Source organism: Papio anubis, chromosome 2 (assembly GCF_008728515.1).
Source record: "Papio anubis isolate 15944 chromosome 2, Panubis1.0, whole genome shotgun sequence".
Lineage (NCBI taxonomy): Eukaryota > Metazoa > Chordata > Mammalia > Primates > Cercopithecidae > Papio > Papio anubis.
In genome coordinates, this window is record NC_044977.1 from 97280686 (window position 1) to 97293993 (window position 13308).

At 50.9% G+C, this 13308-nt stretch overlaps 1 protein-coding gene across 2 annotated transcripts in view; it reads left to right on the forward strand.

The window, feature by feature from the left end:
• ANO10 (anoctamin 10) overlaps nt 1–11462 on the forward strand; it is a 246921-nt gene extending 235459 nt beyond the window's left edge. For both annotated transcript variants that reach the window (XM_003894584.5, XM_009201055.4), the window contains exon 13: nt 10860–11462. In XM_003894584.5, the coding sequence (XP_003894633.1) occupies nt 10860–10928 (69 nt within the window). In that variant the 3' untranslated portion in view covers nt 10929–11462. The remainder of the gene's footprint in view (nt 1–10859) is intronic.
• Nucleotides 11463–13308: the final 1846 nt, after the last annotated feature.

The window sequence follows — 13308 nt, forward strand, 5'->3', positions numbered from 1 at the left end:
TTGGCTCCAAGGGCTTCCAGACAGGAAAGTAGTTATTCCTGAAGGACTTGGCACCCTTCCTCCCAGGCAAGGAGGAGGGAGCACCTTCCTGAAAAAGTGATGCTGTGGGCTTACTTTTTGTGCGGGGGCTTACACCTGTAATCCCAGTGCTTTGGGAGGCCAAGGCAGACAGATCACTTGAACCAGGAGTTTAAGACAAGCCTGGGCAACATGGTGAAAACCCATCTCTACAAAATATACAAAAAATGAGCTGGGTGTGGTGGCACACTCCAGCCTCCCAGCTACTCAGGAGGCTGAGGTGGGAGGATCACCTGAGCCCGGAAGGTCCAGGCTGCAGTGAGCTGTGATTGTGCCACCACACTCCACTTCAGCCTGGGTGACAGAGTGAAACCCTGTCTCAAAAAAAAGTAATTTAAATATTGTTTTAAAAAAGAAGTGATGCTATGTAAGTCTTGTCCAAGAAATGTCTCCTCCAGATCAGATGCTCTTGGTCATCTAGATGACCTGAACAATTGGGACAATGTCCTAGTAACATCACTGAATGTGTCAGTGTCATGGGGCCGAGGATAATACGCAAGAAGATTGTAGATCTCGCTGGCTTCTGAAACAGCTCCCCGCCATCTTACAGCAGAACCTGGATGGAAGATCTCCTCTTTGCATTTCTGTTTGCAAAATAACATCACAGCTGTAGATCTAGTTACAGTGAAACTAGAAAGAAGCCATGCCAAAGTTATTTTAAAAAGAAACTTCATTCTTTGCCCTATGATTTGGAGGCAAACTGGTTACATGTTATTTTTACATTACTATTTGAATACTAAAAAATATGAAAATTTCCCCCTTTCTCAGAATTGGTGTCACCTTCATTGTCTTTTTGGTCCTCCCATCTGGGAACATCATTCCCATGTCTTCCTCACTCTTTGTTGCCCTCTTACCTATGTTGCCATAATACACATAGTTGATGGTCATTCCAGAAGTAATTGTAGCTTTTGTAAATAATTATATTATTTCCTTAAGATTAGTCATAGGTTGCTTTTGATGTTAGGGACTTTGATTCTTTTTATTTACAATTGTACCTCTACTTCACAAGTGTCAAAATACTGCCCCCCAGCTGGGCGCGGTGGCTCAAGCCTATAATTCCAGCACTTTGGGAGGCCGAGACAGGTGGATCACGAGGTCAGGAGATCGAGACCATCCTGCTAACACAGTGAAACCCCATCTCTACTAAAAAATATAAAAAAATTAGCCAGGTGAGGTGGCGGGCGCCTGTAGTCCCAGCTACTCGGGAGGCTGAGGCAGGAGAATGGCGTGAACCTGGGAGGCAGAGCTTGCAGTGAGGAGAGATCGAGCCACTGCACTCCAGCCTGGGCGACAGACTGAGACTCCATCTCAAAAAAAAAAAAAAAAAAAAATACTGCCCCCATCTCAGCCTCAGGCCACTGCTCTAGTACCCTTGGTCGATGTCCGCAGTACACCCCCAGCCCACTGTTCTCCATGCTTATATCAGGATATTTCACAAAACTGTCCATTCAATTCAGCCTTTTAAGCAACATCTGTTGCCAGCTTTTTCTCTTCATCCAGTGAAGGAGACATGGCTTATTTTAACCTTTCTCGTTCCTGAATAATTTATTAATGTTTCTGCTCCCTTTTATGTGTTTAGTAAACTGCAGTCCCTTGAAGACTGAGGTTTCTAGTTCTGCCATGCTCTTTGTTGGCGGTGCTCTTCAGCAGCTCTCTATCCCAGCCAGATGGTGACAAGAGGCCATCAGAACACATCTGGGGCACACACAGCACTGAACCACCAAGGGACTCCTTCCATTCTCTTTCCTCCAGGTCACACGTTTTAATGGGGTGCAGTTGGTAATAAGTTGGATAATATTTAAAGCACATGCCTGTTTTTTATTTATTAAAAATATTGAATGTGACAAAGTTGTAAAAACAAACAAAAATAAACAAACAAAAAATATTATACGGCATTAAATCCATCCCTCAAGGAGCTTCTGTTCTAGGAAGACACCGTTCTCCCCCAGGCTCCTGTGGCTTGCCATGGGCAAGAGGGGAATAAACTGTCCTGTTGCTCTCTCTGGCTCTGCAGTCCAGGGAGTCCTGGCTGAAGATTCTGAGGAAGTTGTGATTTCAAGAATTCACCTGCCTCTTTTAACTAGGAGAGTAGGAGACCTGGTCTAAATCATTTTTGTTTAAAGGAAGTGCCTCTGCATCCGAGTTTCAGCTGCTTGAGCATTTGTGATTTTGCCAACTGTCTCACTGTGGTTTCCACATTTTCATGTTCTTGTTCCCGTTGGAAGCCTTTCTTTAAAAAAAAAATCATCAAGGACTTCTGGATATTTTTTAAAAATTGATTCTTTTTTTGTGAGATGGAGTTTCACTCTTGTCACCCAAGCTGGAAAGTAATGGTGCGTTCTTGGCTCACTGCCACCTCTACCTCTTGGGTTCAAGCGATTCTGCTGCACTAGCCTCCCGAGTAGCTGGGATTACGGGCACCCACCACCACACCCGGCGGTTTTTTGTTTTTGTTTTTGTTTTTTGTATTTTTAGTAGAGACAGGGTTTCACCATGTTGGCCAGGCTGGTCTCAAACTCGTGACCTCAGGTAATCCACCTGCCTTGGCCTCCCAAAGTGCTGGGATCACCAGCGTGAGCCACTGCACCCACCCAAAAAAATGATTCTTAAAGTTTTTTTTGTTTGTTTTTTGAAACAGAGTTTCACTGTGTCACCCAGGCTGGAGTGCAATGGTGCAATCTCGGCTCACTGCAACCTCTGCCTCCCGGGTTCATGTGATTCTCCTGCCTCAGCCTCCTAAGTAGCTGGGATTACAGATACCTTCCACCACGCCCGGCTAATTTTTGTATTTTTAGTAGAGACGGGGTTTCACTATGTTGGCTAGGCTGGTCTTGAACTCCTGACTTCAAGTCATCTGCCCACCTCGGCCTCCCAAAGTGCTAGGATTATAGGTGTGAGCCACCATGCCCGGCTGATTCTTAAAGCTTTAAACACTCTTTAATATCTTGCTAAAAGGTGTGCATATAGATCAAGATAAGGTTAACCTAGTGTATCTGGAGCCAGGCTGCCATGGTTTCAGAGATTTAGCAGAAGTAGGAAATCTGAGCCAGGTGTGACAAGACAAAATTGGATTCACACCAATAATTCAGAGATACTTGCAAGACCTCGTGGATTGGAAGTGTGATCCAGTTGAATCTGAATCTCAAAGCACAGGTGACTCCAGTGGATGGTTGGGTGATATTATTATAGTACAGAAATGAAACGTCTAGATCCAACATCACGGCAGGGGCAGGGCAGCCTGCAGGTTAGGAGCCAGCTCTGGAGCCAGACGGCCTGGGCTAAAACCTGCTATATAACCTGGTGCAAGTTTCTCAACCTTTCTGTGCCTCTGTTTTTTCTTTAAAATGATAATGGTATGTCTCTCATAGGGTGGTTATGAGGAGTAAATCAAATGTGCATAGCGTTTAGAACAGTGCCTGGCATGCAATGTGATGTAAGTGTTGGTCACTATAAATTTAAATTATACACAGGTAATATAGCAGACATTAAAAGTCATATCAACAAAGGAGGTAAAAAAAGAGGTGTTGCTGTACAAGAGCGATTAGAAATGCAGGAAATGGGGAGAAAAGTAGCCAAGATTGGCATGAACCTGGCACAGAGAACCCTAGGAAGCATAGGACTGATACCCAGACCCACGGGCCTGAGCCCTACAGCCTGCAGGAACCATCTAGATGGGTGCGTCCACTCTGTGCTGCAGCCTGGGGGTTATGCAGAAGGGTCTCTTGGATTAGTTACTAGGTGATTTCATGTATATTTGGGGTATTCATAACTTGGAGAAAATACCAGTGCCCACTGATAGAACATGAAAGGACAGAGGGGATGAGCAGCCCTGGTGAGGGCTCGCTGCCCCTGACGACTTTTCCTAGACCCAGGGAGGTTGGTCCGTTTTGCTTGGTCATTTTGTGATAGCATCCAGCTCTTTCTGGCCACCTGTGGAACCTCATGACCTGTAGCATTGGCAGGTGTGTGAGGAGTCCAACAGCCCAGATTTGGGAGGTGGCTGTAGTTAATCAGACATGACTAGCTCCCTGTTCTGGAAGCGTCAGAATAAGTGTGTGCCTGGGGATGGCTGGAAAGCCAACCTCTGGCTTCTGTGGGCTCCTCACTCTCCATGGGAAGTAATTTGCAGTCTCAAAATATCTCCTTTCAAAGTCCTTTAACTTCTGTTTTGGGAAATTTTGCTCTGACACCCAGATGTGCAGAGAAAACAGGGCTCAAAAGATCATTTGAGAAACAGACATTACACCTTTGTTTCCCCTTTTTGAACTGACATCCACCCACCCCACGGTCAGCTCATGCAGTTAACGGACTGTGTCATAGACTCCCTCATACGTCTCCTGTTGCTTGAGCGGGAGCCTTTCTGGAGTGGGGATTTGATTTTCTTGGAGGAGTCTTTGTTTCTAGCTGGGACCAAGCTGGTAATTTGGCACCATCCTTCTCCCACACAGCTGTAACTGCAGACCACCTTCCCCTTCACCAGAGCCACATCTGAGCTTGCTAACCATGATTTCTGTCACACTTCCCCGCCACCCCACCCCTGACCCTCACCCAGCTTGAGCTTGCTAGCCATGATTTCTGCCACCCACCCCTCACCCAGCTTCTGAGTCAAAACCCTAGGCTGGGACCCAAATCTGTACTGTTACCAGGGCAGGTAGCTGTTGGGAACCCTGAAACCCAGTGCTTCTGACATAAAGCCCATGCTACTGGTGTGTTTTCTGTGATCCCATATATGGGACTGGCCAATTCGTGGGCCATAGTGTGATGCTGACTTCAAGAACTTGAGTATGTGTTACATGAGAAACGAGGCTTTTCTCTTTCATACACATGAAAAAAGAGGCTTTACAAGTTCATCGGAATTACACTGAGGTTACTGGCTAAATTAGAATTTCTCTGGCTGCTACTGCAGGCTGCAAGCTGGTCCCTCTTCCAGTTTTCATGGAGCACCAACTCAGTGCCAGGCACTGTCATAGGGCCTGGGGTCTAGTCATGGCCCTGCTCTCTGGATACCACATACCAGGAAGGATACAACATTTAAGACAGAAAAAAAAATCTGCAAATAAACAATGAATAAACCAGATGGTAATGAGAGGAGTGCAGGAATGGAAATAGAGGGATGGGATGGTGACAGGGGAGGAGGAAGTAGAGGGATGAGGAAGAGACAGGCTGAGGACTGAGTGGCAGAAAGGAGTTGCCAGCAAAGCTCAGGCAGGGCAGGCAAGCCTGGGTGGAGGGAGCTGGTGGCTGGAGCAGAACCAAGGCTGGAGTGCAGGGCAGCAGGGTATGAGGATGAGAGACAAGAAGGGATGAACTGCAGTCCCCGGCGTGGTGGGGACCTTGGAGTGGCATATACAACCCTCCATTTAAAACCCTGCTTGGGCTGCCTTGGGACAAGAGTGGGACGGTCTGGGGTGCAGTCTCAGTGCAGGCAGGGGCACAGCCTTGAGGAGGGAGGCAGGAGCAGTGGGTGTGTGACAGGTAGAGGGGCTGGACCGGGGGAGCAGGCATCTGCAGAGATGGCCAAAGTTCCACGGTCTGAGATGCTGGCTGGTGGTGGCACTGCTTCCTGAGATGGGGACAACTGGGAGAAAGACTGGCTGGGGTGGGAGGTAGGAGGTGGAGCACTGGCACTTGTGGTTGCCCGCAAGTCTTACATTTTTACATTTTGTCAAGTATTAAAACGAAGCAACAGTCAGAGGGAGAGGTGGGCGTAACTCCCTCCAGGACTGCCTGGTGGGCTGCTGCGGGCACCTTCTTGCCCCTCTACTCACTGCTGTCGTGGCTGGTTAGAGCCTTATGGCATCACCAAGCCCAGACAGCCTTGGACTTTTTAATCATTGTATGATGATATTTTCAGAACACTGTTTGAAGTAAACTTTCCAATAGACATAACAAATAAAGTCTTTGTGAAAATAGGTGCTTCAGAAGCCCCACTCTCCTTTTTTGTCTGAATTGTCAGGCTTGATTTTTGCCCTGACTCTAGTTGTATGTCCTCAATAAGCTGTGTAGCCTTGTGAGTTCCCAGGGCCATGTCAGTGACACCTGTAGAGAAGCCCGTGCTTGTGGTTGCAAGGCATGAATAAGGGGTGTGTGCACAGCCTGAGTGGAGGAGGCTCGAAGTTGATCTTCCCTTCTTCCCTGCCATTCCCTTCTCAGGGAGACTTGGAGGGTGGCTTCGTTTCAGGCAGTGGCTCTCCGCCTCACCTGCATGTTAGAATCACTTGGGAAGCTTTGAAAAGTCCCTGTGCCCAGGCCACACTTAGGTGCATTAAATCAGATTCTGGGTGGGGGAGTAGGAATGAGTAATCATGATGCTCTGTTCTCAGGCCTGCACACCTAAGGCTAGGGTGGCTCAGGGGAGCCCGGTGCTGCTGCTGGGCTGAACTGGCCTGAGAACTCCATTCCCACACACCCTATGTGGCCACCAGCCTGGCTCCATCCCAGCCACTGCACCCTGCACTCAGAGGACATGAACGGTGAGGCCACTGGTGAACAGTAACTGGTGACACATGGGATTTTCTATCCTTCAGTCAAGGGCTCCCCAGACAGATTCCTTCTGTAGGTCGTGGTTTGGGAGGGGGACAGGGGTGAGAAGGGGTAATGGAGTAGTTGCTAGTAGATTTAAAATTGAGCAGGAGATTTAATCAAATGGTAGTGATTCCCTGAATGCTATGAATAGAAGGATCCTAAAGTTTATTGTGGGCTCAGCCAGAGGGAGTCTCTGCTACAAGGCTGGGAGGGAGAAGGGGTCATGTCAGGTTCATGGTGTCCACCGTGCTTATCACGAGTCTATGGAGTCCACTGTGGCCATTCCAGGTCTGTGGGAAGCGTTGCAGTTCTCAGAAAGTTTTCTGTACTTCTCCAAAGAGAAAAGAGGATCCAGTCACACAGTCTTCCTCAGGTCAAGCTGTGCATTTGGCCAACACACTTAATGATTGGGTTCCTATTATAATCATTAGTAATCATGATGCAAAAAATTAGTGCTTTTTAAAGAATAATTTGGAGCATGGGTGTTTTAATGAGTCACAAGTTAGGGGAAAATTCCATTCTCTCTCCATTTTGATACTTTTTTGGAGAAGTTGTCAGCTCTATTATCTTGCTTATATTTTTATGAAGGTTTTAATTTAAGGATCCCCAAAGAAGCCAGGTTTTTTTTAAGGGGATAATGTTGCTCACTCCCACCCCACCCACCCTCCAGCCAGGTTTGTTAAGGAGAAGAAGCCAAAGAGCTGAGCTGCCAGAGGCAGCCTGGTGCCTAGGCACTGTCCCAGCCCACTCAGCCAGCGCCTGCAGTATGGCCTGGGAGAAACCTGTTTCACCCCTTGTGGCCCAAGCTTGCTTATTTGTGAAAGGTGACCGACAACAAATCAGAGATTTGCAAGCCTGGGATAGCCAGTGGAAAAACTCAAGGGCTCGTTAAAAATTCGAGTCTGGGGCCCACTGTAGGGCCTGCATTTAACCAGGTCTCAGGATTCTTAAGTGGCCATGAGACTGACTGTTCTTCAAGTTTCCTTCCTAATCATAAATGTTGTGATCCTGACGTCGCTTCTGCCAGTGCTCCCACTTCCCCATCGGGGAGGGTGTGGGAAGTGCTCTTGGACCAGGACTGTGATTAGGGCTCAGCCTCCTCTTCACCAGGAGGGCAGGTTTGCATCACAGTCACTACAGGGAAGACAAATGAGATATTCTTGTTTTAAGTCGCATGACCCCATACTGAGGGTTACAGACTCAGGAGTGGTAGCTAGCAATTAGTTTACCTAAGAGAAGCTATCTTAGGGCCAGTCAGCCAGTAATGAGTATCTGTGGCTCTGACTCCATTTGCAGCCAAGGGAGGTAGAGGCCTGCCCCATTTACACAGAAAAGGTGTGGGTGTCAGCCACTGACTTCATGACAACTTAACTTGTCTCAGCAAAGCAGGCTGTTGCAGCTCATTTCCTCCAAATCACTTGGGTTTTTCTTTGGACTTTAGCTGCAGGTTTTAATTTCTGGTTCTGCCATTGGCTTAGGGTCTCCCAGCTGGAGATTGTGGGCCCAGGCAACCCAGGGAGTTGAGTTGAGCCCCCCTCCATATCATGGCCGTGGGAGGGACAGTGCCCTTGGAAGGAAATCACCTGGTCTGCCACTGCCCTGTAGAGGCCCTGAGAGCACAGCCTTCCTGTCCCCTCCTGCTCTCCTGGCTGCCAAGTTCGCCTTGAGTCATCCCATGGCCCTGGCCCAACTTGGGGATCACAGAACTCCAGTGAGGCTTGATCATTCATGGCTTTAAAAGAAGCCTTGCTCCAGGGCAGGTGAAGGAAAGAGCAGAAATGTGCAAATGGCTCCTGCCTGGCCTGAGGCAAGGGAGGTCTGGAGGGTCCCTGGCCATTCTTTCTACCTTTGCCACCAGCAGTGCAGTTCAGCGCAGATGACCTTGTGACCTCGTGGACATCCTCAGGCTCTTAGGTGCTGCCCTAAGCAAGGCAGGCACTGCAGGTGGGAGGAGCCCAGTCGAGTGAGTTCTGAGTTCCTTCCCCGAACTTGGGTGAAGCCCCCAACCCTGGGCCTGAGAGAAGGGGCTGTGGCCCTGAAGAAGCCCCTCATGGGCACATCAGTTATAAGGACAAGTGGGGGGCACCCCAGAAGCAGCCCCAGGAAGTGAGACAAAAGTCACATTGGGTTTGGTCATTCGGAGGAGAAGGCCCATCCACCCTGGCTGCTGTGGAGCAGGGCCCCTCCCAGAGAGCTGCTGGACACTTCTGTGCCTGACCTCATGGGGCTTCCAGCCACACCTGCCTTGAAAGGAGCCTCAAATGCTCCCATTTTTATTTTCTTCCCCATGTGGAATGCCAGGGAAATGTGGCCGCAAGGTTCTGTGACAAGCTGGGGAATGTTCTGTCTTCATTACTGTTTTAGTTTAGTTAAATTTCCTGGGCACAGTGGCTCATGCCTGTCGTCCCAGCTACTTGGGAAACTGAGGCAGGAGGATCCCTTGAGCCCAGGAGTTCGAGGCTGCAATGTGATCACACCTCTGCACTCCAGCCTGGGCAATAGAGTGAGACCCTCTTAAAAAAAAAAAGACATTTTAAAAGTCGTATAAGTATTAAATGATAACAGCTAGAAGAGTCTGCAGTGAACCTAGGCTGAAATATTATAGTTTTTATTTATGGTGATATTTTATATCTGGAGTTAACAGCATGGGCTTGTGGGAAGACCTGAAATGTTAGTCATGGAAGAGGTAGCAGATGCAAAAAACTCCGGGGAGACTTTTACAGGGCCTGGCAGTTCAGCCTCTCTAGGTTTGTGAACTATTAATCAAACCATCTCTATCCCCCTGGCAGGATGAAGGTTATAGAAATCTTACAGTGGTGGGTCATTTGGACAGGGCATGTCCCTGGGCCCGTGTTAACTCCTGTGTCTACCTCCTACTCCAGGCCTGCTGAAATGCTGTGGCCCCTGCAGAAAGAACCCTGTCACCCCCACTGCTGATAACCTGGTCACCTTGACTCTCCGTAGCCCCCTTTCTTATCAAAAGTCATCTCCTAAGCCCTGCTTCGACGTGGATAAGAAAGGGCCAGCCAGTCCCCTCCCCAAGCCAAATGCAGAGGGCTCAGCTTCCAGGAGCCATCACTGAGCTGCCCCATGGGAGACAGGCCAGGCTCAGAAAACAGGAGAATGGTCAGGAGTTGAGAGCGCCTTCCTGAGGCGCTGTAGAGCTAAAGGATCCTTAGAAGGGTAAGTTAAAGCAGCAGACAAGGGATTTCGATAGACAGCCTATGAAAGCGGCTTCTCCCACTGAAAGCCACAGGGAGCACGGTATTGCTTCCAGCCCTGTGTGGCCCTCGGGGCTCTCAAGATGAGTAGCCAGGTACTGGGGGCACCGGCCGCGTTTGCACTCAAGACTTTTGTTTTTCCATAAGTGAATCACTGTTATTGAAAATCTGTTTGAAGCCAACTTCCACAGTATTATAGTTATTCATTTATTCAACAAATAGGGCAGAACTGCAGTGGTGGTTTCTAGCCACAAAACTGAAGTGTCTGGGAACTTCAGGGCTGGGGTAGGGGAAGGTAGGAGCAGCAGAACTGCCCCTCACACCGCTGCCTGGCTTGTGGGCACATGCACTCCCTTCTGACACCACCCTGGAAGTCTCCTATCCTGCCCTCCAGGAGGGCGCCTCTATCTCGATGTCACCCTCACGGAGACTTAATGGGTTGTTCCCAGTGAGGATGGGGGCAGAGGGGTGAGGGTAAGCCCTGTGGCTGTACTAGGGACAAAAGGCTGGTGAGAAACATCTGATGATTTGGGGCATCTGTTCTGTGCCAGGAACTTCGTGGACAACAATACTTGCAGCCACCCTGCAAAATATGCATTCTTGCACTCACTGCAGATTTGGAAACTCCGGCTCAGCGAGGTCAAACTGCCAGGGTCGCTCAGTGCCCAGGGGCAAAGCAAGCACTTGGTCCCAAGCCTATGCCCCGTCCTCTCTCAGGCCCTGTCCCCCTATTCCTCTCATCCTGGCCATCCAGGGAGGAGACACCAGCTGCTTCTCATTTCAGTGTCCTTAAAATCCCTGCTGGTCTGGGCTCACACAGTGCGACATTGCATTTCCACCACACCAACCGTCTGCCATCTCCTCAGAGTCAGACCCAGGGACTTGCTGGAAGCTGCAGGCAGCATCAGAGTCACCACTTCCCTGGGGTCAAAGGCGCTGGCCAGGCTTCCATAGAGAGCAGAGATTTCTGCCACTACTTAGGTGCCACTCCTTAGGCTTCTGTGGCTCACCTGGTGTCCTATTTTCTCTTAACAGCAAATGAAGCTCGTGACCGAGAACCTGAAAGAGGAACCAAAGGAAAGCGGGAAGGAGAAGGCAACCTGAGAGCCCGGTGTGCCCAGCTGCCCTGTTGGCAGAGGCCTGTGTGCCACACCCACCACGGTGGTGGGCAGCATCGTGGCTCCTGAACCCAGACCCAAATGAAGTAGCTCCCATGTGACAAGCACCCGTCTCAGTGTCGCAGTGGCCCAGCTCAGGATCCTTGGCAGTTCCTGGCAGTTCCCCCAGCCCCACCCTGTCTGTTCCTTCCCAGGCCCCACACACTGCTCCAGCTGCCAACTTTGCTGCAAAGCCACTGCCATCCTTGAGCCTCTCACCATGAGTGAGCCACCAGCTCTCCATGTTCCCCTCACAGCAGTGTCACTCCTGGCCCCACCATGGCCCAGGGACCTGTGGACAGGTTGGGGATGGGATGTGTACCCACTGTGCTCATCACAGGAGCCTCAGTTGAGAGTGGGGTACAGTAAGGCAGTGCTTCCCACGCTGGACCTCTTTCCTGGTTCTCTTTTGCAATATGTTAACAGACCCTTTATCAACATAAACAATAGTAACTGAGCTGTTAAAGGCAACCTCTCTGACTCCTGTTGCCCACATGGGGACTGCAGTGGGCTTCCCTGTTCTGAAACAAGCATGGGTGAGGTCACTGAAGGTGGAGCGGTGAGATCAGGAGCCCAGGGTGAGGGGCTTGGCTGGAGGCCAGGCACCAAAGCTTGTAGCTGAAGACTGGGCCATTTTTGAGAACGGCTGCTGCTGGTGGTGCCTGCCTACAAGGACACCAGGGCTTTCAAATGCAGGGTGTACCCATGGTGCCAAGCCAAGGGCTAGCAGCCACTCCTGGTGCCCTTGCCTGGGCTTGGGCTTGCAGAGAAAAGGGCCCTCCTTGCCCAGTGGTGGTGGCCACCTCTCTAGCTGTGTCCATGGACTGCCGTGCATTCGCAGGCACAAGCATGCCATGTGCTGCCCACGTATACAGCCCTTCCCACCAGCACTGGCTATCCTGCTGTAGCCAAGATGCTGCAGACCCGTGGGCACCTCCACTCGGACAGCAGCAGATGCCCTGGCCCACCAGGAGAAGGTGAAGAGCCGGGAGGGCCGCCGTGCTTCCTGGTTGGCAGAGGCCTGTTTCCCTCAGCTCAGGAGTCAGGTACCTTGATCCCTCCCCCACCTCAGAGATGGGGCAGCCTCCTCAAGGCAGCTCAAGCACCACTTGTCTTTGGAGGTCCCGACTCTCCCTGTCTGCCCCTTCATGGGTGTTTGTGTTGGTCCTGCGAGCCCATCCTGTTTTCCAGAGTGGACACGCGTCAGTGAGTTTTGCCCCTGCCCTTCCATGGGATGAGCCACTCCAGGGCCTTGTTATTCAGTGGTTGTTCAGTGTTTGATGGACAGTTTCTAGAACAGGCTCATGTTTTGAAATGTCAGTGAATGGCAGCCACCAATATAGGCCTGAGTCTTGAGACCCCAGGATCTTTACTCTGTTTCAGCCTGGGTGCCTGTGTTTGCTGGGAAAGGAGAAAGTTGAAATGGCGCCCTTGGCACCAGCTCTTGGTGTCCCCCCTTCCCCTAGAGCCCGGCTTTGGGAGTCAGTCGCATGAATGCAGTTGGTTGTGAACCAGTGAGTCCTGGATGCCCGGAACGTCAAGCCACCGAATCACTTGCTGCCTGCAGGGCCGCGGAGCCAGACAGCCTCTTCCCAGCACTGTGACTCTGCCCTTCCCAGAAGCCGCCCATCTGCCCTTCCTCAGCGTCTGATTGGGCACAACTACACCGCTGAGCTAAGCCTTAGCCAGTCACTGCACAGGGGAGAACGGGACCCTCCAATGGGGCCAGACCTCAGGCACAAGGCCACGGGGGGGTGGATGTGGAACCAATCGGGTTGTGTCAAGAGGGATATTGGCAGGAGCGGGAGGTTGTGGCGGTTTGCTAGGCTCTAGCTGGCTGGAGGTGTGGCGAGTTCCTCTCTCTATCCCCTGGGCTGTCATGGATGCCATCTAGCAGGCCGCAGGTGCCCAGGACTTAGTGGCATAGTTGGAAGTAGGGGTAGAGGAACAGCGTGTCTGCTGCTCCGCATTCTGTAGCTCCCTCGTATCTAAGTTGGGCTGAGGAAGACATCTAGGCCGATGCCGTCCCACCCACACCCTGGCCTCACACAGCCATTCCCTGCAGTCACGGTCTCCGCCTGGAACCCCGGCGGGCCCCCCTCCCTGCACCTCACTTCATCCCCCAGCCCTTCTGGCCACTGGCTCGCCCACTGTTCTCTTGTCGCTGGCCTCACCTCAGCCTCAGATCCAACCCCACCACGCCCCCGAGAGCCTCTTGAGGTCCCACTCTCCCCGGCAGTGCTGCCTTAGGGCTCCTAGTGACCCCGCCCAAGAGAACTTCCCCACTCTGACCACCCAGTTCCCCCGACACCCCTGAGGACTCCAGA